The following is a 27,198-nucleotide window of genomic DNA, read 5'->3' on the forward strand; positions in this document are numbered from 1 at the left end:
TTAGTTTGGTCTATATTTCCAGCTACAATCTATATTTTTTCCTTCACTAGCAACAGAAATCAATACATCTTACTTAGAAACATGTATGTTACTGACAAGTAGTAAGATATGCAGCACAGCAAATATTTCTCTAACACGCAACATAAGCTCATGAATAAACATCAACAGCAGAAATTTCATACAAAATGGTCATCTTAAACAGGTATAATGACCCAATAGAAATGACAGGTCAAGCATTCCTGAAGTGATCCACAGATTAGGTGTCCGAGTCTCCAGTAATATTTACCTTTGTCTGAGTGGGTGTGGCAGCCCGTTCTCTTGAGGGAGTCACTCGGTCCTTCACAGTATCTGTTTTAGTTGGTGTCTCATTCTTGTACTTGGCAATCCTGGGTGTTGACAGGCGGTCAATACTCTGTTGACTAACACGGGATGTAGATCGTTCTGGTGTCTTCTCGTGGTCACTTCCACTATCCTCCTTGGCGTCTTTCTTTTTCTCTGCCAGTTTCTGAAGTTCAGCTTTTCTTCTCTCTGTGAGTTTTCGAATATCAACACTGCTTCCTTTTTTATCCTACAAAACATTTGTTCATGATGTATTAGAAAAAAAAAATTGTTCTTGGAATATCAGAACAACCAAGAAAGCTTGTAGATTCCCCTTGTAACTGGAGCAGGTTTCACAAACAAAATTGAAGTGTTTACATACAGGTATTTCTTAACAACTAAAAAGTTGCCAATGGTATGAAACCTTACCCTCATTTCACCTCACAACTCATATGTGCAAATTACTCTGTACATGTAATGCTTATTTCAGGATTTCATTTATTTTGGTAAACTTCGAACAGCTTCATCAGAAACTCAATATTAACATCAACAAATAAGGGAACAGGAAATAGAGCTTTGAAACAATTCATAACATCGTGGTGAATATCAACATCTTTTAATTATTAGATGCAAAAAACATACGTATACATAAAATGGCTAGTGAAGAATAATTTAAATAGTATATTCTTAGAATTAACAAACTTTTGCAAGTAGATATATGCATGTTGCAAATGAGAGATGGATTGAAAGTTTTGGGGCGTTATCTATCTCCAGTAAACAATTACATGTAGTTGAGGTATCTGATATTACAGAAACAATCTTGCATATAAAAGACAGTGAGTTTTCAGCCTACATTAACCTTTCTTTAACAGGAAATGGAGATCTGGTCGGCATGGACTTTCCTTTCTCAGGAAATAGACTTCTGGTCAGTATTCCTGACCTGGATAATAATCTACGTTAGTGACTTAAACCTGACCAAAAATCACAATATGTCAAGAAATGGTAAGGGTAGAGGGTAGAACGAGGCAACAACAAAACACTTTTATGTAATGTACCAACTTCCCTAGAAAATATTGGCTATATCATGAAATATGTAAATTGGTCATCAAATTTAAATACTTGACCTTTATCTTCACCATCACCTACTTTTTATACAATTACAAATCGTCTCCCTTTGTGAGAGAAATGAAATACCAACAGAGCTAATTGTAGTATCATATTACAGGTAATTCATATCAGAATAAGACATGAACGTATCCAAACTGTGAATTCCTAACTTTGTACACAAACTTGGGCACACCTTATACACACACCTGTCAAGTTTAGAGCCAACACTGCTGGGCTGATTACCATAATTAACCTGCAATGGGGTCTGGTCTTCAGCTTGTGTATTGAATGGACACTGGGCTTTTTATCAAATTCAAATCTTTAGGTCTCTTTAACCTTCATCCATTTGTAAATGTTTGATATCAAAATGAAATTATAAAATAAGTATGCGGTTATTAATTGCATTATAGGGTAACATATAACAGGAATACAAATATTACAATCACCTTCTTCTCTTGTAGGTTCTGTTCGTCTTTCTCTCTTTTAGGAGTTGATCTCAAAGGTGTCTTCTGCCGATCTGAGGAGAAATTGAATGTGAAAGTAGAATAGACAAAAAACATTGGTCCTGCATAGTATTGTTTTAAAATAATAATGAGACCCTGTCTGGAAAATAAATTAGTTCTAAAGGCGATAATTTTTACTGGGATGTTCCATTCAACGTCTTTAAAAAGACGCCAGATTGAAATCAAGCAAAGTACTAAAGCTTTATCAATATTAATTAAGTCCTCTATGGCAAAGAACTTGCTCTGAACAGAAAATCAGATACCAGGATGGACTTTGCACCATCTACTGGTCTTCCTTGTAATCAGATTTAATGAAGGAGATAAATATTCAATGCTACCATGCCAGCCTCATCAGTCTGATTTTCATTCCTTCATCAAACTCTGAACATATCAAAATGGTTGGTTCAGTCTTTATCAGAGAAATGAGGTGATTAAGTTGGGTTTTTTTTCAAGCGTTTTTTGGACTCATCATTGAACAGTGAAATTTTTTTTTTTTTTTTTTATTAAACCTAGTACCCTAGCAACAAAACATCCTTTCAAGATCTGTCTCTTAGCTCAAGAGCTACTGCAAACATCAGCATTCTTACCTCTAGTGAGATAAACAGTCAAAATATGATGGCTGTTTTTTAGAAGTTCACCTTAAATACCTTGTTTATCTCAAAGTCTGTTGAAGTTATGAACAACAACGACTGACATATGACCTCTTCTTTACTTAAGTGTTACATTTACAAGATATGTTATCCCTAGTCTAAATGCACTGACCTCTGGCTAGTCTGTCTGTGCTCTTGCTTCGTGAGGTTCCCTTGGGACTTTCCACAGAGATAAAGCTTGGTACGGAACCTGCTATACTGGCTGGGCGGGGCTTCCTTGGTGTAGTCTTGGGGTCCCTCAGCCGAACATTCTCCTTCGTGCTTAGGTTCATTGTGCTCTTAGGACGGGTAGGGGGCGTGCCACTTGGTGCTAGAAAAGAGCGACTTCTCTTCGTGGGACCTGCCTCTGGGATTGAGTTTAACACTGCCATGTGTACATGGTCAGTTGTCAGGTCATTTTGTGTTGGTGAATCAAAGTGCCGCCAAAAAACCAAACCAAATGTGGTGCCATCCAGATAGTTGAGGAGTTACCGGATGGATAAATTTGGCATGGATAGGTCGATATGGATGAATGGATCGGTAAATGAATGGGATGGGAGGAGAGAAAAAAGGAAAAAAAAGAAAAGAAAACACGACATCAATCCAAGGTTCACAAACAACATGAGCAAAAAATGTTAATAGTGAATATAATATTGGGTGTGTTAATATTGTTTGGCTGTAAGCAGTGTCCTTCACCTCTGGGTGTTAAACTGCTGACCCTGGCAAGGGTCACCTCCTCATATGGGTAATATATTAGAATAGGGTAAATTAGTTATACATCTAGCTAAGGCAGATTCACATAGAAAGTCTTGATATGTATTGCCACAAGATTTTCATGTCTTTTAAACTTTTAGCTCATAATTTACCGACACCCAATTTTACTCTACACACCTTTACCAGCATATACTTTAGATTAGATAAGATATGAGTAGTTGTACCTGTCCATTCTGCCAGGAAATTGATAACTAGATTCCTAGTATCAGTTATTTCTATCTTATTTTTATTTTTCTATTTTTCTTGTAAGAAAAAAATCTGCATCACATGGAATCTTGTAGCACACAAAACTTCCTGTTGATTAAACTGTTTGCTGTTTCATCATAAAACTTATACACATATGAATTTTAAAAATTCATTCAAACATTTACATATACAGAAACCAATTTTATTCAACCTAAATGAAGTCAAATATCAATATTACTGTAGCATTTTCTGCAAACAATAATTTGTTTATACAAATATGATCATATGCAAAGTAAAAAAAAAAAAACACGAGATCTGATGCAGACTGTTTACAGGATGTGTGTATCCATTCATTGATTTATTTCTATACTGCAGATCCTTTCCTGATATTGATCATGTTTTACCTGCACCGGATGGCCTCATAAAGAGGTTCCATAATAGAAACAGCAAACAGTCACATTCTACTGTATTTAACATAAAAGCACTCCACCTAATGCCACCTGATGTAAAGATGGTTCTTCATTGCCATACACTGGCATCTTATACATAACCGTACTACTCAAATTGTATATTCTGATGTAAAGATACAGAATATTAATATGACTTTCAAAAAATTTTACAATGTAAGTTATAAGAATTTCTGGTCACACCAAATTCTTGGAGTTGAAACATGTAACACCAATTTTAATGAAAACTTAAAACACCTCTTCTACAAAATGTAAATTCATATTTGATCCTAGTGGCAGTTGGAGTGGTTATTATATCAAATAAAGTATATGATTTCAGATATGTAAAGACATGAAATTGTAGTTCTATATTTTGTGATGTACATTTAAAATGCAAAACAAATGCAGCAGAAATGCTATAGATATGCATGTACATAAAAAGATCAGCTGGTTGTAAAGTTAAGTCTATATATGCATGCAAATTTCATTACATCGCTATTGATTTTATTGAATGCAGGAAAACTTTGCCTTAACCATTTGACTATAGACTAAAATCAATACAGAAGATTTACTTGTCAATGCAATGAAAATCTGCCCTTTACACTTAATTTTTTCAAATTATTATTTTGAATCTTGAAATGTAACAAGTTAAAAGCAGGAAGAGTTCATCTCACTCATTCAATTTTAAAATCCTTTTAAAAAATAATACCTGCATGAAATTCTTTTCTGCGTTAGTTATTGAGATTTATTCCACAAAAATATGATATTATGAAAATATTTTCCTGTTTCTAAGTGTCTGTATCTTTCAGTACCGAGTCATACTACTTCAAATCCCTAATGTAACAATAACCTTTATCTTCATTCAATGATTTTAACATGGTATCATATCTGTTTTTCTATCCCAGATAGAGGTACAATGATAAAAGGACCTGTAGATATCTATCATCAACAAAACATTTTTTGGCTTCTTTTCATTACCATGGATTGACTGATAAAAAAGTAATAAAAACGAAAAATTGATGCAGCCAATCAGGTTTGCAGTTGGCCATGTGAGAATTTCCATTGTTGACTCTAGTGATGACACATTAACTTGCTATTAATTATTGATGCAGAACTCAGGGTTATGACATTGCTTGGCTTTAACTCCCTTTTAAACTAAGTGAAATATGTATTGGTTGTTTGTGGTTTATGAGTTGTGGTGATATGTTGAAATTTAGTGTGATGATATCAACAACACCATGTGATAAAGTTGAACGACAAGAAAGCACATCTAATAATAAAATCAATAAGAAACAAAACTTAGTAAGACTACAGAAAAATTTTTTCTTAGATAATTATTAAACTGAACAAAAGAAATAAAAGGAAAATCGACAAAAATTGTGAAAAAAAACCTCCCATTCATCTACCCCAGCTCATCAGACTTACTTTGCGGCATTTCAAAATTCCTTTATTTTTTTTTCTCCTTTTAATTTTTAGCTATTTATTTCATCTAAGGGGTAGAGGAACGATATATCGTCTTAGTATCAGACAAGTAAAAAATGTTTTACACTACCTACGAGACACTTTGATATTTAGGGCATGCAACTTGCGTTAAGTCTGATCATGCACATTAGTAACATAATACAGTGGTTGAAAAATTAGTACTCGTTCACATGACAAAATACATATCAACATTTCCAAGAATCAATCATATCTACATAAATCATCACAATTATAAAATAAATTACTAGAAACATACAATTAATTTCTCTTGACGTGCATCATAACTTCTCTTTATGACATACAATAGACAAACACAACACATTTAACATTGCCAGGACAAAATCTCTTCCCCATTGTAAATTATGACACCTATATCTACGGCTTTCCTCTCCTGATCTTCCCTAAAGTTCCTTCTACGTTTCAAAATGTGCCCAATCAAAATGTTTTCACAGCAACATCCCGACATACATGAAAACGATAGACAGCTTTTCCTACAGAAGACCAGCCACATTACCACCTATACATTAATGGAATTTATAGTTTTAAATATTGCTCTCCAATAAATGTGATTAAAGCTCAGCTATAGCCTCGAACCACTGAAAAGTATGGGAATCTTGATAGGATGTTAAATCAACACAAAAAGAGGTTGTGACCGAACAAATCATCCATATTCTACAACAACCAAATAAATTCCGGAAATAGAACAACTCAATTCCACCTTTTACTTAAGTGCAAAATATCTTCTAGTAAAATTCGTGAAAGATTTTTTTATTATGTTTTTTTTTGCTGTTAATCCCACAAACAGAAGTTAATGTTAAAAGTTTAGAGAGTCATATTGCCTGGGACAATGTGCTCCTACAGGGGATAACTTTCTCTTCTTAAAGCCTTTGAAAAAGTGGGAAACAATTAGCAGATCCTATCTATGGACCAACTTATACAATAACAGTTTGAAAGGTCACATTTCCTACCCCATTAAAAAGCTTGATTTTACTGTTACACTTATATTTAACAATATCAGCTGCTACAGAAACTTAAATGTGACAGAGAATGTTCCCTTCCACTACACACAAGCTGCCTGACACAATTTTATAACACTGTTATCTTCACAATTTCTTTTTTCTTTCACTTAAAATAGAAACAGCTACACAGTATCCTATAACTTCGTGATCAGATAACTCTTTTCTTGTCAAGATGTTGCTATAGTAACGAAGAGCCATTACATATCATTATACTGACATAATGGTTAATTGTCACTAAATATGTCAGTCTCCAGATGAGATAAATGTAACAATATTTTGTTCCCTACCTACAAGAAATAATTTCTCATATTTAAAACATTTCTCTTTTCAAAAGCTCCACAAGTCCAGAAGGCTACCTATTTGATAGACAGACTGCCATCGGAATTAACATAACTTAATCACAATATTCAATCTCAAGATGGTATGTAATAATTTGTAAGATGCAAAACCAATCCAACTACCTTTTGCCAACAGAATACAATTCTATGAAATAATTACTGATTTATTACAAAGGCAAACAGAAAACTAAGAAACTCTGTACCGTGTAAACAATTCTGATGTTCGAATTTAGATCCAATATTTCAGACTGAAACCTTCTACATAAAAAAAAAAGAAGACCAAACCTCAATTTCACATCCACTAAGACAAATTTTAATGGCAATGACATAAGATAGACCCCCTCATACTAAACTTTGTTGACAAGATCACGAATCTAACACTATACTGATAAATAGTGATTCCAAAATAATGAATTTTGCCGTCAAACCTACAACCCAAGATCATAGACAGAGCTGATTATTAATATTCTTGATAAACAATGGTAAATCTTTCTACTTAATGATCTCAAAAGAAGAGTGACCCCATTAAAAGATTTTAATATGAAGACAAAATCCATTTCCCATCAACTCACTACCTATCTCCCCTTCCAAACCTCTTATACTAGACACCGTCGAGGTAAGTTTAAGATGAAGACTCGGCTTGCATAAGAGATAATATCTCCAGAAGACAATTCCAAAATGAGATTCTTGGTGTTGGGTTTTTAACTACTTCCTACGAAGAACAAGGACGCCACAGGACATTGTGAGACAGCACAGTTGACATTGTAGGCTTACCCAGGAGAGACTCTGCTGGTCTACCCCGAACACTGAGATTGCCACTCGAGGAGAAATCACGCTTAGACGAGTGATAGAGGGCACCTGTTGACGCAGACAGGAGTTTGGAAGGAGGACTACTTCCTGGATAGCCTAAGGAGTCAAGAAACAGGCAATGCAGCAGGCAAAACACGCAAATTAAACAAACAAAATGCATCTAATGCAACAAAATACAGTCATCAATACTACTTCAATCGGAATCATTACATCATTTCTAATTGATATGCAACAAAATTATTTCAATGCCAATTTATATGCAGCTCCAGGCGCAAAAGTTATATGTAAATGCATATAACGCAATTGCATTTCACACAGATTAGTTTTCTGTCTACAAAACATTTGATAATATTCAACAAGCAATCTATTCAATATTGTTTATTTTTTTCTCAAATATGAATTATCTCTTATGTAAACATTTCTGTAAAGCATTTCACGTAATAAGGCTTTAACAAGTTTAAATCCAATACAGCATCTCAATAACAATGAAGCAGTTAGCAGATGTGAGATGAAATTAAAATTTGATTTGCAAGATATGTTAATACTTCTGCTCTCATGCATTCATGCCACTGCAAAGTTACTTCAGAATGTTATCCTCGTGGTATCAAATATATCTCATCCAATTATCTGGTTTGTCTATAAGTATTAATAAATATGCACAGTGTATATCTGTAACCCAGCTATATAATCTATGTATATAGACTTTTAAATATATGGTCTATTGAACACACATAAATAAGACTGACAGAAACACTTGGAGAAGATTTCAGAAATATTTCTGTAAGAATATGCTAAAATATTTTCTTTTGAAGACTGATTAATACTAAAAGATTTGATATTAGGTGACTCTGTAAAGTATTAGTACTGTCTAATTTTCAAATCTTGTTTTGTATGATAAACATGTTTCTTGTAATAGTGAAGCATGTTTATGTTGTAACCCAGTATAAACCATTAACAAGTTCACTGTGCCTTGCCCTTTAGTAAATAGTCATAATTTCGCCATAAACTCATGTCAACGTTAATGTCAAAATGGATGACAGCAACCACTAGGCTATCACCACATAAACTCCGCAGAGCTAAGGTCTCCATTTTTCCTTTGTTTTTCTATTACCATGGTTATATAAATGAGAACAGATATCATTGTTGAGTTCCATGCAGCAATTTTTTCTTCAGCTGTAAGAGTTGTTATTTTAATGTACAATTTAGTTTATCTTTCCCCATCCACCTATCCAATTTGGTTACCTTTGACTTTCAGTACCACTTCCAACTGTTGTAATGCACACATATATCAACAGGCTATTTCAGATGGTGGACAAAGCTTGCCTCAAAAGCATTGTGCACCAGTGAAATGAATCAATGCTAAACTTAATTCCATAAAGTGATATACCTTTATTAATCAAATAATGTGTGGTATTTTTAATCAATGTAAAATTATCTACATAATAAATAATCAATCTTCATTAAATCCATTTTCAAATTTCGGAGAAAAATATTAATATCTTTATTAATTCAAGCGTAACGCTTCATATTTGCATTAAACAGTCCAGGGGTAGGGTAAGTGAAAAAGAACTGAAGTAGAATTGTTACTTATTTCATATCAATCTATTATTCTTGAATTAATTTCTACATCACAGATAACACAGTTTTAGTTATATATGCATCTATGTTATTAGTGTACACTGCAAATCAGCTAAACTATCCACTACCAACCACCAAAAGCAAAAATTTGGAATAGCACAAGTTAGTAAAAAAAATCTACAAAAAAATACAGAGGTTAAATGAATATATAGGATACAGAGTAAAGTAAAGGCATACTGAAAGTATATCTAAAAAATAAAAGAGAGAGTTAGCAAGAGCGGGAAATACAACATGTCAAATAAAATGAACATTGCATGCCGAAAACTGAAGCTCTCTCCCCATCCTCAAAATTCTGGTAGGAAATATTGGCAAGAATTCTGACAGCAAGGCTTTGATTCTAAAGTCAGGAAAGCACCTTCTTCTAAATAATAAAGTATTTCATTACAGAGAAGAATTTGAAATTTCCGCATAATGAATAATGATATTTTGGATTTCTTCCGTGATATATATTGAAGCTTTAGACTTGCGGTATAATGGGTTTCATTCAGATTCATGGAAAAAGAACAATTGAGATTTGCATATAACATTGTCTTTTCCAATCATGACAACAACAGCAAGATTGTAAATTAGACCACTGAAGCACTGTCATTGACATCTAAATTGAAGTTTAATATTCTAATTAATTGATTTTCAAGTCAAAGTAACAAGTTACAAGATTTATGATGTTATTATTTTCAAATATTTATGTTTTTCTTCAAATAACAATTTTCAGAAATGAGAAATATTAACTATTATAATGCTAATCTTCCACAGGATAATTGCAGATGTAAAATCCAAATGAGCAAAAATTAACTTTTCTCTTTTGTTTGCTTTTGATTGTTTCTTTCCTTTTTCTTTTATTTATTTTTTTTGGGGGGTAAATTTGACATATGACATGTTGCAGTGTTAATGAAAAGAAGAGCACATACCAGTGAGGCGATTAATATCAATACAGCAGTGCCGCCTGACCGTGCTGCAGGCGGACACGGCCCGACGCTGGGGTCGCCACGAGTCCGAATCAGACCCGTTAGGGGAGCGACGTATAAGCGCACTATGAGACGATGATCGTCGTCGATCTACTGGCTGACACACTTCTCTAGGTGTACGGCTGCCAAACCCGTACACCAACACTCGCCCACCTTTTCTACCACTCGCCTTCCACTGCTCGTAACGGGTAATGCGTTCCTGTGACTTTTGGATGATGGACTCTTTTCTCGCCTGAAAAAACAAAGAATGAGAATGTCATGTTTCTCAGTCAGTTTAATTATTTGTACAACAGTATGTAGAATGAAAGGATAAAAATTAAAGGCAAAATCTGTAAATTTTTATAATTTCTTCATCAAGTTTGAAATTCTAAAAGCTGACATGATAATCAAAAAACATGTTAATAACAGCATTGTGAGTACCATGTTACTTACTGTATACCAGCTTTTACCTGGAGTAGAACATTTTTGATATACCAGAAACATTTTTGAATTGAAATCATTGCCCTTCACCCGTTAATCTCAATTTGCCCCCAGCACTCTCTACAGAATAGAATTCTAAGTATAACATGCTTTACACCATCATTCCAAATCGTGATGATTTGCTGTCATTTTGGAGTATTAAAAGCATGGAAGTCACTATGTAGCAAAGATTTCCTGAAATGACATAATTTCCGTACTCATTCACACATTGTACCTGAAATCATGAACATGATTCATTTCATTCATTACACTAAAAATTACTCTGTTTCCAACCTAGGTGTCAACATAGCTTCTCTGATCAATTTTACTCCGTTATCTTTCCTAATCTCTATAAACATTTCACAAAGAAAGAATTAAGCACTCAACACACCTGACAAACCTCTGATGTGGTATATGCAGGGTTTGCATCTCACATCATTCAAGTGACGTCAATGAAAATTCAAGATAAAAAAAAAATCAATAAAACTTTGGTAAATTGAGTAAGGCTGCTAGCATGATTTGGGTAGCGTTCTTAGCGTTTAAAAAAACACAGTTTGCTGTGAATACACAGAAACCAGTTAATTTATACAGAAACTGAAATCATGAGCTATTTCCCAAGAGAAGCAGCATTTTTTACGATTTGTTCAATTTTGTGCCTAGCACAGAAGCGATTCACATTAACTGATTTTTTATAAACAAAGAATATTTAATGCCATTATTAGATATTCAACATGGCAAAATACAACGAATGTTCATTAGCAGGTTCTGAAGTTTGACATTTAGCCACTGTATACTGTATCAAAATACCAATACACTGATATATAATCCGATTTGATTCCAGAGTTATAACCATAAATCTGAAGAGAATCTGATGTTATGCAGACACATTCATGAATTTTTAAATTCAAAACAATTTTTTTATCCCTACTGACCACCTGCATTGCATACCTGTATCATAAACAGGTGAATTGCATAATGTGAATTCTACAATACATATGTTGACTCACCCTAGCAATTGAACACCAATGACATAATCCCTTAAAAGATCAATACTTCCACAAATATCTAACCTCTTCCTCTGATTCATCAGCAAAAGAAATCTGTCGGGTCACCTGAATTTCAGCCATATCTGCACTTCGCTACTAAGAATGTGTAGTACTGTTCCTAGTAGGACCAACACCAAAACTAGACAGTACCGGAATTTCTCCACAAACTGTTGCTGGAACAACTCTCTCAGCAAAAGACAATGGAATTTCTCACCAACCCTTCATTACACATTCAACATGACAAGCAAAATGAGTCACTCCCTTTCCAACTCCATACACAATCGCATGCAACATAGAACTGGGAGACCTCACCGATATTGGAACTAACGCCTCTACTGAGCGTGCATGCAGATCAATCCACTGTTGTAATTACTGTTAATTGAACATTTTCCAAAAAGATAGAATTCGGAAGTAGGTGCAAAGAAAGACTGTGGGTATAGATTTGCTTGTGTATTAGTCTTTGGTTTTAAACAAGTAAGAATACTGGCGAACAGATTAATTCCAAGAGATGACTTACTCTCAAGCAGTTATAACAGTGGTCGGCGATTCGCATACTTGATCAATATATGAAAGCCATAGAAAAATCGATTCCAGGTCATCCATGCATAAAAAAGCTGATTACTATCTTGTACCTTTTTTTGTATAAAACATTTGTGAGAAGGAAATGTTATTTTAAACATCCATAAAAGGATTTTATACATTGTATCCTTATATTGACAGTTTTGAACCTGATAAAATAGTGTACTTCCCTATAAATCTATCCCTGGTCATATAGTGGTCCTGGTTATCTACTGACAAGATCATCTTTTACCTTACTAAATTTCTTTATACTGTAGCTTTAGTGGATAACAGTATATGTGTATTAATCAGAGTTTCTTTTCCTGTAAACTTGCAGCATAATGCATGACTAAGAGATCAATGAAAACCAAGCTCTTTCTGTGAACTGCTTTTACGTCTATGCTGACCTGTGTAGACTGACTTTATATATCTGTAATAAGTATTTACTGCCCACAAGCAAAGAACTTAAATAGCTAATATTATTTTTAAAAATGACATTAAAAACATCAAAAATCAGAAGAAAGACATATGTACATAGAACGGAAGTGAAATAAGACCATAAAGATAATTTGGCATTTTACTAATTGTCTTTATAGAAAATACTAACACAATCAATGAAGTATTAAAACACTTTGAAAACAAATATTTATAGACAGGTGATGTTCAGGTAGATCTCAATGTGAGGTTTGACAAGTTACATACATGTGACCTTTAAGTGATTTCTTTGACAAGGCTGACCAGATTTGACTAAATCTGCTTTGTAAAAACTAACAGTTTATGGACACAGTTCTTCCTGTGCTTTAGATATAAACCAGAATTTAGTATTGTACTGGATGTGACCGTAAGTTTGGATCTTTGAAAGTTCATCGATGCATGGTGTGAACTATCAGCTGGCATCAAACTGGATCAACCTATTAAATTAATCCAATCATTCACCATTCTGATCAAATGAAAAAATCTCATCTTCAATCAGATTCACACATAATGTTATTATACTGGACCTTTCACTACCACATTAAATTTCATTGACAAGCAACTGGAGCCATATTTCATATTGTTGCAAGCTGTTACAGACAGATTATAATGGAACCCAGCAGTTACTAAACAATTATTTCTTTCTTTTTTTCTCTCTCTGTTTCTCAAATACACTGTTTTCCAGGTAGAAACCTGTGGGCCAATGGAAAGGTGTTAATGACACATATGTCTGCTGAAGGCTCTCTATATATGTACCAAACTTTAACAACCAAATCAATAATCTGCCGGCCTCCAATACAAACATATGTTGTTGCTGGAAATTTTTTTTTCTGTCTAGTAGCTACCAGTCTGACACACACACATACACATAGATTAGTTCACATGCAAGTCTTGCTTTTACATACAATGCCTATCACCATTCCAATATGCATATTCCCAGGTTCGAAAGAAGAAGAAGAAAAAAACTGTCTGACTACAATTATCTCCCTTTTCCATTGATCAATAGAACAAGGTTTTTTCTATAAGAGTTTTGAACACACCAGGAATGACATACAACTATTGTCATATCAATTGATAGAGATTCTAGAAAAGCCAATGTTGTTTCAGATTGCTTGCTTTGCACCAATGCGAAGGAAAGCTATCTGATCAATGACAAAAATATCCATTTTGTTGGGTTTATCGGTCAGACACTTGCAATTTTTATATTGATTCCTGAACTATCAACAGAAAATGTCATCATGATGTCACCAGAAAGAATGGCAAGCTCCAAATGGTATCACACAATATTTGTAAAGAGGTATGCACTGTTGTTCTCAACACATTGGTCTGCTTGGTGATAAATCAGAATGCATCAAGGTCCAGTGAATTTGGTGAGAGTCTGGGTCAGATTTCTGTGATGTGGCTATCAAACAAGGTGTCCATTATCAATAATAGAGGAGTCCTGACTTGTCAAATTAATATCATTACTGTGGCAAAAAATATACAGGCTACGTGTAGCAAGGCGAGGCCATGAATGGCTCCTGGAAGCCTACTCCATTTGATTTCGCTATCTGCATATATTAGCTTTATATCTGGTTAAATGCGATTGAAAACTTAGGAAAGTAATTTTAGAAATTCATATCTATCAATTTTAATACATTTAAAAACAAAGGAAGGTTCTGAAATTGCTGAATACCCCAAAGAATGATATAAAGCATCATCCAATGAGTTTTTACAACAGAAACACATAACCATTCCATTTCATCCTTCTAAATAACACTTCAAAGTACACTCTACAGATTGATATAGTATATTCTATCAATCTCAGATTTTACCAATGGTACTATCAAAAATAACAAATGCACAGCATCAACATCAAGGAGTATTTTGACAAGAGAGCAAACAAGTTGTCCTTTGTACTATTTTATCTTCTTTACTACCAATTTTCCATGCAAAAAATGTTCTGTGCAGTGGTGACTTAATAAAACAAGTAAGTAGTGTATTTCTAATATTATTTCAGTCAGTTTGCTGGACATGCCAAACTACAACCTCGAAAGTCTATAAAGAAAATTAAAGCCATTTGTTTAGTTTCAATAGATCTTATCACAACTAAACACATTGTCCATATGCATTACCACCATACTGCACAGTAGATGGCACATGATGAAGGCAGAGAACATCATTTTAATATTTAGTTTCCCTTTATCCATACTGAGAAGAAAAGAGAGCTCAGTAAAGTGAAAACTGGTTTGATATTTCACTTACTCTTTAACAAATCACTATGTGTACATACCCAACATTTGATTCATCTTTGTTCAACACTTACACACACACATGCACAGTGGCCATGTGTTCAACCCTCATAATATTATACTAACCTCTGGTCAAATGAACAATTCATAAATATTCCTGTGAAATATTTACAGCAATGTAAACTCTCAGGCCCAAGATCTTAACACTGTTGCCTTCCTTCAGTATAAGATATATAATCATTTCCAGAAGCCCTTCTCAACCATTTACATGTGCAAATCATAAACATTTCATTACCACAGTTCAAAAGTGACCTCTGTTTGACATATTTCAGCACACAATTAACATTTTCTCTCCCAGTACAGCCATGTACCTCCAAATTAAATCTTGTGTATTGCTTACAATAAAGATTTTCTTCAAAATGTTGCTCCTCTGATAAATTCCCTTGTTCTGCTCAGCTTGTCTTTGTTCTTATGTGAGCACGAGGCACTAAGACAAAGCCTATCAAATACATTTACCACAGACAGTTATATACTACAGTGTTACTTGTGGGCCAGATGTCTTCAAGAAAGACTGTAATATGACAATGATAGGTCTCAAGTTTCCAGCCTCCATGTAACATAGAATCCCAGTTCAGAAATCTGATGGTTGAAAAGAGATTCCAGATATCATGCATGCACAGACTCCTCTCAGAATAACTACCTCAGCTCTGTATTCGTTTCTCTGTATGAAATATTTGTATGAACAGGGTTTTATATATTTTAAGGTTACAATTATATCAAAATCAATGATCATTTTGTGATGATGTCAGTAATATTTCCTCTGGCCCCTAATTACCTATAATAGACAATCCATCCCCATTCTATGGACCAGTCTAACATATTTATAAGGGTCCTAAGGCTATAGAAAATACATCCGTCACTACTTTCCACTTCTACTGGCATGCTGCCTCCTTTATCTCTTTGGATAGGGTTCAAACCAAAGTGAAAGCTGATTTATCGTGATATCAATAAGACTTTTCTCTCAAGTTCCTTTTTTTTCTTTCAAAACATTTTCCCACTGGAAGCTTTTGTTTTATCCTGTTCCAATATGAAAACCATTCACCATAGTTTACCAATATTTTCTGGAATGTTTCAAATGCTCTATTGATTAACTAAGTATGAAGAGATAATATATTTCTCACAGATTTCAACTTTTTCTAGGAAAAAAAAAGATGAAAATTGTATATCCTTAGTCCATCTCCTTTTGTAGTGTTGAAGTTCCCTATTGATTAACTGTTTACTTCTCATAGATTTTTTTTTTTTTTTTTTAAATTTTGTGGTCACATAATGATTCCCACTGGTTATACTATGCCTGAGAATGCGGTGTCCTGTCCAGACTCATACCGTGTTTGTATAAGGAAACCAGACACACAAACATGACAATCAATTGTTTGAGTGTTGATATTGATTCTTATTTTTCAAAATTTTGACTACAACAATCTCATAAAATATTTGATAATCCCCTATTTCTTCAAAGTTTACTTCAATTTCCTTGTCACAATAAATAAGACATTTGGCCCAAAAGGAACCATTGCAACTAATCTAGATGTTTTCTCCTACCATACCACAAATTGTAAGAATATCTAATTTTTTTTGTCTCCTTAGTTTTATGGACAAAACACGGACTCTGTATGATTCTTCTTGGTGGAGACATAAAAAAAAAAAAAACAATTGCAGAAAAAAATGGGAGTAGTCAGTCAAGAACTAACAAATCAAGAGAGCTGATGGTTTTGAGTAGATAGAATAGAAGTTTGGAAGACAAAACAGACATCTTCAACTGGTACTCTAGCTTGATGTCTGTCTACACAGACAGATGCCTCACAACGTCTTGATGTACTACAGAATCATTGTGAACCTTCTGTTCCTGTGACAGATGAATCCTTATCCACCATTTATCAACTTAGACAGTTTCTCAAAGTCAGAAAGTAACAACATTGATGCTGCACAAAAACATTGCTTACATAGCCAAAAATTTTCTCAACAGTCCCTTTTTTTCCATCTCTTTTGTTCACTATTCCTTAAATATTTAGAGACAAGAAAGTTTTCCATCAAAGTATTCAACTCATCCATTATTCTGAGACAAAGGGAAGATTAAGATAGCCATCAAGCACACCAGTAGATGTACCCTTGATATACAGAAGTTGTCTGTTCATTGACTGAATACCAGTGCCATGCACTAGGAGTGCAGTGTGTATATGTGCTGCTCCTGTTCTAGACTGGTTTATTAAATTATTAGCTATTTTGGGAAGCAAACGCAAACAAGATGGAATATGGCTGAGCAAAAACATAAAGCAGTATTTTTATTGAACACGAAAACTGAAACCATAAAAACATCAGTCATTGATTAGCTTCATTTTCAACACCGTAAATGTTGACGCAGAATCTTTGCTATTACCTATGTGGCTATACCTATGGGCCATGTCATTATCAACTTACTGATTTCGTAATGAAGTTTCCCCCACAAAACAGTCCCTTTTAAATTCATACCTGCTCCGTTTCATCTCTTTTTCTTCGTCTATCCTCTACTGCCAATCTTCGTTCCTCATCGCGACGCCTTAGCTCTTCAATTTTGAGGCGACGCAAGTCGAGTTGTCTTTCACGCTTTTCTTGGGCCAGACGTTGCTGTTCTCTCATTTCTTCTATTTTTTTCTGTCTTTCCTCTGCCAATTTTTCCCTCTGTGCCTTTATCCGTTCTTCTCTGTCTCGCTCTTTATCTTTCTTTGCAGCGTCTACACAAGGAATTGCAAATGTTAGCAAATGAAACATATTTTATACATAAATTTCCCAATTCTTCCTACTCTACCTAAAGTCTAAAAGATGGACATTATGACAACTTTGGTAATATATTGGAGCATACATCCCACAGCATGCTTCACATGCTGTATATCCGGTATGAGCCAGTGAACTAACTATTCAGTCGTACTACGGAAGACGTTTAACCTTTTTATGACTACAATGTCCCACGGTTATTGATCAGTACTAATGCTGCATAGCATATATCTGTCGCATCCCAGAGCCTCAGGCAGTCTGGTGATGCCCTGCACACACTGACTAGCCCTACTGCACTGCAAATATGCATATACTAGCTGCTATGAGACAAGAATTTGATTCACTATAAACCTACTGTTGAATATATGTTAAAATACAGTTATTGATTGAGAGAAATAAAACTTCAAAAAAAGAAAAATCAGAAAAATGCATTACTTTAGGAACAGATATAAATTGCAGAACACTTCTGTTGGGAAGTGTATACAATCAGATTTTTAATTTCATATTCAACATTTTGTCAGCTACAGTTTCTTTGCTTGCAAAAAATGGTAATGAAATCCAATATCAAATTAGGAATTTGTATCAATTAACACTTGGGCTATTAAGTAGGTTTATCACTATCTTTGTATGCCATAATACATACATTATCTGATTGCTCAAAGACTGGACAAAGTAATAAAACCTAACCCAGTAGTAAAATTTCAGATCAGTATGTTCAACATCAAAATTCAATGGAAACCAGGAAACCATTCATCTGGTATTAGATTTGTGAATATCCAATGAGTTATATTAAGATTTCTATTAATGAATGCCTTAAACCACTGGTTGTAATTCGTTTCTTTAAACAACTACCATGATGCTTTAGGAAATGAAGTTCTTAATATGTGTGCTAGCAACATGTTTATAGTGTGAATGTGGACTGCAGAACACTAAAGAAAGTCTGGATTGAGATGGAGGACAACAGCTGATACAACTAGCTTCTTTTTAAATTGAAAGGAAATCTGTTTCTATTAAAAACTGAAAGAAAATGTGTGTTCACTTCGCGTGAGCACCAGGGGTAAAGCTGTTAACAGCCAACTGCTTGGTCAAAATGTAACTACAGCATAGCATATTGATCAGACACTGGGACAACAATGTAGTGGCAGTCCCTGATATACACTTTTCCAACTTCCCAATATAAGCATGAGAGAAATACTCCTGCCAGACAATAATATTCATATATAATCATTACAAAACACATATCAAAACCCTTAAACATGGAAATGATGTATTTCTGATGTACAACAGCCCAGTGTTTTACTTTCAACTGATCTATATTTCGCTAGTTTCCAATACTGAAATAGTTGTACACAGGTTAGAACAAGAGCTGAAATTTATTGTGACTATAGTAAACAATGTATCAGTTTGTAACAGACAGATAAATGGTATACTTTATTCTTCAAATATAAACATTGCCTTTACACCACCATCACTACAGTAAATTCAAGAAAATATTTTTCATTGGAAAAGGTGACAGTCAGGTTAGAAATGGAAGATAATTAAATCAACAGTAGGAATCATATCAGTCCATTATTGAAGAGAATTGTGTATAAAAATATTTCCTAAAATATAGATCTATCGAAAACAACAGCTGAATCATGCCAGTATAAATAAAACTTGTGAATATTTTCAGTAAATGGGTTGAATATTTCCATATAATTAAAAAAAACAAGATCTATATAAGATTCTGTCATTATAATGAATTTATAGCTAGCATGTTACAATGGTATACAGACTACCCAGAAAACAGAGGTATACAGATCAAGAGAACACATTTTTGCCTTTCTACAATAAACCTACAACACATTACTCATAAGACCTGAACGACAGATGATAGAAATCAACAGACACATAACTCTTCTTCTTGGAGAGGTGCATGTGTGCTCCAGCATCAACTACTTACCTAAACAGATATTTACATACGAAAGAATATTGTTTTAAAGACCACAGAATTTAAATACTTCAGATTTGACACAGAGTGTATGTTAAGTTAGGCCTTCAAGGCTAATAACTAGTTCAGGTTAACAAGACCTTAACTATTATCTACTTCAGTTTAACAGATACAGTTGTATCATATTATCTAAAGGACAATACAGTATGTTATATATGAACTTTATATAGATTAACTTATAATGTTGTAGGGTGATCAGAATAGACTTAAATTATTTCTGAGACATTCAAAACTGCAGCATATTAAAGACTTAATTTCAAAAACAATTTTCAAAAAACTTAACGGCCATTAATTTTTTTCTAAACTCTGTAAAACATTGCCAACAGATATGTGAATTAAGTGAGAAACAGAGATGTTACTCATCAATTCAAGAGAATATATGTCTCAAAACCCTCATATTGCTATACACCAAGACGTAAACAAATGATGATAATGATGGGAATCCAGATCACCACATCAGACTACGAGTGCACCTGTAAATGAGCGTTGTAGTTTGTGATGCCCAAAGCACCATAACTTGGTATGTACAATAATAATAGATAAATGGCTTCTACACTGGTAAGTTACTGTTTATATGCACATACTATAGAGTTGTTAGTAGGCAAGTAAACATTAATATGCTCCACTAGTCTGGACTCTGTAGAGTTTCTATGGTATCTGAACCCAGTATTAATATTCAAAGCATAGTTATACATGAATATGAGGTATTTATGTATTATGGGTTATGTTACAGCAAATTACACTGTTGGTCATTGTATAACTGTTAACTCATTGTATAACCTATTTAAAAAAAAAAAAACATATAGGTACCACACCAACATAGTGAACAGATGTAACAATATCACTTAAATTGTTCATGAAACCAGATTTTCAAATTAACTGCAAGATTTTAGCCATTTGCTTCACCCTCTGCTGTCTTACATTGGAAAGTGGGAGGGAGCTACAGTATCCCATCTACCTGTATTTTAAATTATCACAAGATTTAAGATTTAAATGACGTGGGCTTTGCGGGAGAATTTGAGTTTTCTGCTAAAGAGCTAATGAAACATTTTTTAGCATTAGAACTTCTCTAACAACATATAAATGGGATAAATAGTATATATTTTTAAGACTATGGCTATGTACATAGACTATATATACATCAAAATTAAGTAAATTTTTCACTTTGTGTAACACTAGATAAGAGTTAACTGATTACAGGTATGTATAGTTAGGATACCTTACACAATAGGTATAGGGGCTGATAAATATCTGGTCTGACATACTGCTAAGAGATCTCCTAACAACTTCAAAGTTCACTGCAGTCTGCAGTCTTCCATCTACTCAGGTAACAAGATAACAACCTAATGCAAACAGATTGCTTGAGTAAATCAAAGATAATGTTATTCAATTTGTGTAAGAAAACATATATCACCATTGTCTTAGGATTTCTGAGGTTACGTAAATGCCTTGTCAGTGAATTTATTCTGTTTTTACTACACACAAATCAGGCCCCTTCTTTAATAACAATGAAGAGAATTGTTATGTTTATTGACTTGCGAAGGCAACTGCAATAAAATGAAACTAACTACAACAGAGCATCAACACAGATAATGTGTGGGAGTAAATCTACAATTACAGCACGTAAACAGGTACACTCCTAGCAACTTTGTCATAATTCAGAAATTAGTCAAGGTGCCAGGTAACTGGAGTTCATCCCAAACATTCTAATAATGGTAAAAGTCTTTTTTTTTTTTTTTTTTTTCTGAGTTCTACTTTATTGTAAATAAAATTGAAGCTTATAATTATGTGTGTAATATTAGGATTCATAAGAATTCAGGCCTTAAAAGCTGTGAAGATATCTACATCTTTCACCTATAACATCAAACCATCAATAAGCCATGATGTCACTGACCCCAGCCAGCACCTGGTTGAAGTTATCAACTACTGGTCTAGGTCTATGTAATCTATTCCTGTTCATTGTTCTATATCTTACTTTCAATGTAATGATGTTTTAGTTATTTCTTTATATACATAATAAGAAGCTTGCTCCCTGAACCTTTTAAGTTAACAAACGTCAATGACATGAACATGTATAGTATGGTTTTTCATCTCATTAACTGCCTGAATATCACATGCATTGAACTTTGTTCTAATTTCAAACTTGAAAAAGGTACAAAATTGTATCATATCTCTAAAACCTGTAACCGTGACTCTTTGGACAATGTTGTGTAGAGTCTCTAAAATACCTATGACCTCTGAAACATTACCTTGAGAGTACATCAAGGTCACTAAAGAAAATCTACAGTGTGACTTGTTGTTTTCATGATGCCAAAGAAAAAGTTCAAAGAGAAATGACAGATGGATGAAAGACCTTAGCTGCATCATATTGTAATCTCCAGCCTCGAGAACAAATACCCTAGAAAGCTACCTGTCAATATCAGTTTAACGTTTGCATTTGATGTTCAGTGCAATAAACAAATTTAAAGTGGATTTTCATTTTTTAAGAAGAATTCATTACAAATGTTCAAAAGATGATTTTATAAATCTTATGATCATAGCTCTAACCTCTACATCTCATTCTGTTCATTGTGTGTGAACAGTACATATTGTATACTAACCACACACTGTGGAGTCTTACCTAATAAACAATACCCTCACTGACAGACTTGCAACAAGTCTGTAACATAGCCCTTCACTTACCAGACTTTTTAATAATCCAGTTACAGCAGCCGTCTCTATAATGTTATATGCATGAGACTGCTGGCCATGGAGGATGTGAAAATGTAATCCAGAAAGTTCAGTTCAACAGACCAAAATGTGAGACAGAAATCAAGTACTTGTTCAATCAATGAATAGTCACGACACAATTTTTTTAGAAAAAAAATCCAAGTAATGATATATTAATTGTATTGCACAAATTGTAGTGAAATTAACTTGACTGGAAGCCATTGGAATGACACATACATGTACAGTATGTAGAAAATTAACTTTTCTCTCAAGATGTAACAGTAGGTATCAATATTTCTGCAGTACTTATGCAATATGATCTGAAGACCTGACAAAACAGAGATTCACTTCAGAAATGTCATGTGATTAATTATTGAGTATATCTCAGCTTTCTATCAAGCATCTGTGGGTTTATGTTACAACGTGTGACACCTCTGTGACCTTATGTCTGATCCCTACATATAACCTTCGATTACATTTCCAAGGAGTCAAATAGATCCTGCTGCACATGCAATGTCTTAGATCGATACCTCGACATAGTTACAGCAGAAGGAACAAAAATCACAAAGTTAAATTTTGAACTATGCCTTCATAACAGTTAATCAATAAATGACTCATATCTGAGATAAAACTCTACTTCAGAACATCTAACTGCACATGGAGCATCTTCAATTTTCATGCTACTACAAATTTCCATACAGCTTTAAAAGATAAATTCAAAGTTTTTCGAATGATTTCTGATATAAAAGCCCTACACTAAATTTTTGCATTTTACTTTTATAGACTAACATTTAGTTCTTACAGCTGTGTATTAAGTTTTTAACATAGCCTGGTCCGTTGTTGTAAATTACATTTTTCCATTAAATTTTATGGTCACATGTTCAAAATTGCATATAAATAGATATATATTACACTAGGTACATTTTTTTTTTCCTCATTCATTGCTCAATTGCATTTTTTGAAAAGGTAATCAAACATGACACTTAACCTTAAAGTATGCTTGAATTGATGATTTTTTTCTTCCAACAACAGCATAAAGAATCATTCTATGACCGAGATTTGAAAAAAATTTGGAAAAGTTCAGAAAATTGAATTTAATCATAGAAAATGAATTATACAACTGTTCATACTTTTCACCTTCATACCTAAGAATAGTGATAAGATAATGAAAGATATGAATATTTCAACAACTTTAAATACCAAATCAAGTTTTAAAGTCTTTGACTGAAAAAATTTTGTTTATCTAAACCGAATTAATCACTTTGGCTAAAAGATTTGCTTATCCCTGAAAATGCATTCTTACCTACAAGGTAAAAAACTCATTTTTAAATGCAATAATAAGTACATAAATTTGAATTCTAATATCAACATTTGGACCTATAGTAATATACTGACAGACGAGTAAACATCTTAACTTTATTTATTCTCATGGTAATAGAAGAAAATCAAAATCCAACTAATATCTATAACATCAACTCTGACACTAAAAATTAATTTGAAAAAAGGGGAAGAAAAACAAATATAAAAAATTAAACATAATTTCAGAAAAAAACACAAGGAAACATCAGTCAAAACAAACAAGGCTACATAGTCTTTACAGGACCAATGTTCTTTCAAGCTGAAGTTTTCATCTTCAACTTCAAAGAAAACTTATAGACAAACAAATATACAGTCTTACCAGATCAAATAGTCTAACACTATGTTGGCAAAGACTGAATTATTAGCCAGATCATGGCAGATAATGAGGTAAATTTTAATATTCTGACAAATTTTAATCTTTTCATCCTTGCCTTCAAACTTTCATACCTTGAAAATACTTGCTTCACATATTTAGATGTCCTGCAATTTCTTTCCAAAATGGAAATAGAAATGCCCTTCCCTCCCCATATTAATTTTTATATATAACTTAGAGAAAGATGAAGTCTGAAATGGTGCATGAAAGGGTGACCATTTATATCTGAACATGCATCAACATCAAAAACGTAAACATCAAGCATGCAGCATGCTGCGCTAGGCTACACTGAATTTGAACTTTAATGTAAAAAGCAGTACTACAAGCCCTAGCTAACTTGTACTATTGCAGTAGGGGCTACCCACACAAAGACACTGATCTTCTCAAGCTTCAGTCCTTATCATAAACATTTAATACCTTACTCATAAATGCTCAAGCCTTCTTTAACATTTAGCAGTGTTTATGCAGTGAAACATTTTATCTGTGAACCTGATGATCATAGTCATTTTTCCATATATCGTTTGTATATTTTTACCCAGTACCTTGCATGGCTATATAGCTACTGCTCTGCTGGTGAACGAGTTATCAGAATTTACCCCGAAGACCTGTAGAAATTTGTTCCAATTTAGTATGTATATGACGGAGGCCTTCAAGATGAGATAATAGTTAACTGATGAAATGAAATAATACATGTACAGATATGTTGGACGACCCATCATTTACATTACCATATGCAAAACCAAACACAAGGCTTCTCGCTTACACAGATCAATCAATATTTCCTGGAAGGCATGATAAGGGAAAGAACAAGAGCAGATCAATGTCTTTTTGTCGATAATATGTTAATTAAACCAACCAACCAACGTAAAAAATAAAATAAACCACCACAGGTACTTTAATTATAGAATAAAGTATATATATATATATATGATTTATCCTGGATAGAGGTTATGTTGGTGATTACTTGCCGACAACCATCTTTCCGTTAACAATCACGTATGTTCTTCCATAGGATATAAACTGGTGGCCTGGAGAAAAACACAGCATTCAATTCAGCATCAGAGTTCCTGTTGGTTAGCTTGAAATTTCTCAAATAATTCATCACCCTATCTATCTCTGTACTGTAAGCTTGCCAAGAAAGTTCAGGTAGACATAAACAAAAGTATATATTGCCAAAGTTCAGCCAATAGAAACACACGCAATGATGCATCTATTTATTACAGGCATTCTCCGAATGGTATTACAGGTGTTTAATATTAGTAGCATAATCAAAACAAACCATTCATTGCAATCAAAATTTTTAGTCAGAAATCATTGCCTCACATTCGTTTTAAGTTAAAAGGAATTAATACACACAAGGATTGAATGAAATAATATTTATTTTTCATTTTTTCACTCTTTATAACTGCTAGTACAATGGCCAAAAGTTAACGTGAGGAATGATATATGTTATAAGGTTAGTTTTCAACATTCCCTTTGTAACATCTCTAAAGATCCAGAAGAATCAATGAAATTCAGTATGTAAACAATCATAGTACAAATTTAAATAGCTCATCAACAGGAACGCATCGATTTATGGCAGGAGTTGAAAAAACGATCAAAATCTTATCGCTAAAAGCCAACCACAGCATCTAGCCAATACATATGGAAATTCTTACATTTTTGTTTTAAAATATGATCATGGAATTTTTAAAAAAAAATTTAGTATAGATATCTGTCTACCATCTTGGGATTGTTTAAATGGAAATCATTTGGCACTCCTAGCCCATTACCACTGCTGTGGAAGAAACTTTATTTTAACTATAAATACATATTTATTATCAACCCCGAGATTAAAATCCGCCCATAAGCAAGTGAAACGACTTATGTTCAAACTAAAAAGGTGTATATATATATATATATAATATGGGAGAAATAACCTTCAACATATATATATGGTTATATACAAACGACTGTATTTATAAATGAATATAAAAAAAAATAAATAAAAGAAATTAGATGAGAAAAAACAATGAAAGCTACACAAATATATATAAAGATATATAGATAATATAATCTAATTGACCTTCAAAAATGCAATTCCCTCATTTTTCAAAATTTCTTTTTCTTCCTATTGGTAGGCCATGTTGAACAAAATTAAAATGTGAGCTCTCCATCAATGCCAATAACATCACAAACAATTACTATGGTGCAGATATAGATTTACGACACAATAACATATTTTATGACTTCTATGTATATGTAAATCAATATAATGATTTTTTTTTTTTTTTTAATTTTTTTTCTTCATACTCTTTTCACATCATGTAAACACATTCTAAAAGCCTAATATAATTCCTTTCATATACAGAGTGGACTTCAAAAATTTACAAATAACCACACACCAATATTTCTTTTTTCTTTACACCAAATTCTTTTAAAGAAAATACTCACCCGACTTTTCAGTGTTGGGACTCTTTTTGCCAGAGCTAGTTGACCCCTGTATACTGCTGTTTGTGGAGATACTCATGACACTATCCGTCATCTTAGTACTGTCCATGGAAATATCATCCAGTGGCACTGACATTAAAAATGACTTTTGTTTCTTTGGCGGACTGGAATCCGATTTGTTCAAATCCACATCTTGATTTGTGGAATCACCTTCACCTTTCTCTGTGTTCTGGTTATCTCCCTTCTCACAGAGCTCTTCTGTACTTAAGTCCATAGTGGTAATTCCTGACATGTTGAAATCCATGTCTGACACAAGTTTTGGGGAGATGTTCATATCCATGCTCGGTTTTGTATCATACTGACCACCAAATTCAACAGGAGCCTCCGGTTCTTCATATTTAATGTCTGAAATTGCAAAAGAAAAATTTTAATTACCTAAATGAAAATTCATTCAACTGCAAAATTCATTCAGCATTATAGTCTTTTTATTGTTTCAAATATTTGTGTATGGGTTTACACAGCTCATATTTATACAGATGTATAGCT

The 27,198-nt window shown here is 33.4% G+C and overlaps 1 protein-coding gene across 1 annotated transcript in view; it reads right to left on the reverse strand.

Moving 5' to 3' along the window:
* Window positions 1–27,198, reverse strand: part of LOC132549750 (MAP7 domain-containing protein 1-like) — a 50,935-nt gene that overhangs the window by 18,794 nt on the left and 4,943 nt on the right. Inside the window, exons 2-8 of the mRNA XM_060213707.1 lie at window positions 26,656–27,057; window positions 25,191–25,250; window positions 17,510–17,751; window positions 10,159–10,447; window positions 2,691–2,888; window positions 1,872–1,942; window positions 287–568 (exon numbers count right to left, since the gene is read on the reverse strand). Of these exons, the coding sequence (XP_060069690.1) occupies window positions 287–568; window positions 1,872–1,942; window positions 2,691–2,888; window positions 10,159–10,447; window positions 17,510–17,751; window positions 25,191–25,250; window positions 26,656–27,057 (1,544 nt within the window). The remainder of the gene's footprint in view (window positions 1–286; window positions 569–1,871; window positions 1,943–2,690; window positions 2,889–10,158; window positions 10,448–17,509; window positions 17,752–25,190; window positions 25,251–26,655; window positions 27,058–27,198) is intronic.

Source organism: Ylistrum balloti, unplaced genomic scaffold (assembly GCF_031769215.1).
Source record: "Ylistrum balloti isolate Yb309-2 unplaced genomic scaffold, AGI_CSIRO_Ybal_v1 Utg370076, whole genome shotgun sequence".
Taxonomy (NCBI): domain Eukaryota; kingdom Metazoa; phylum Mollusca; class Bivalvia; order Pectinida; family Pectinidae; genus Ylistrum; species Ylistrum balloti.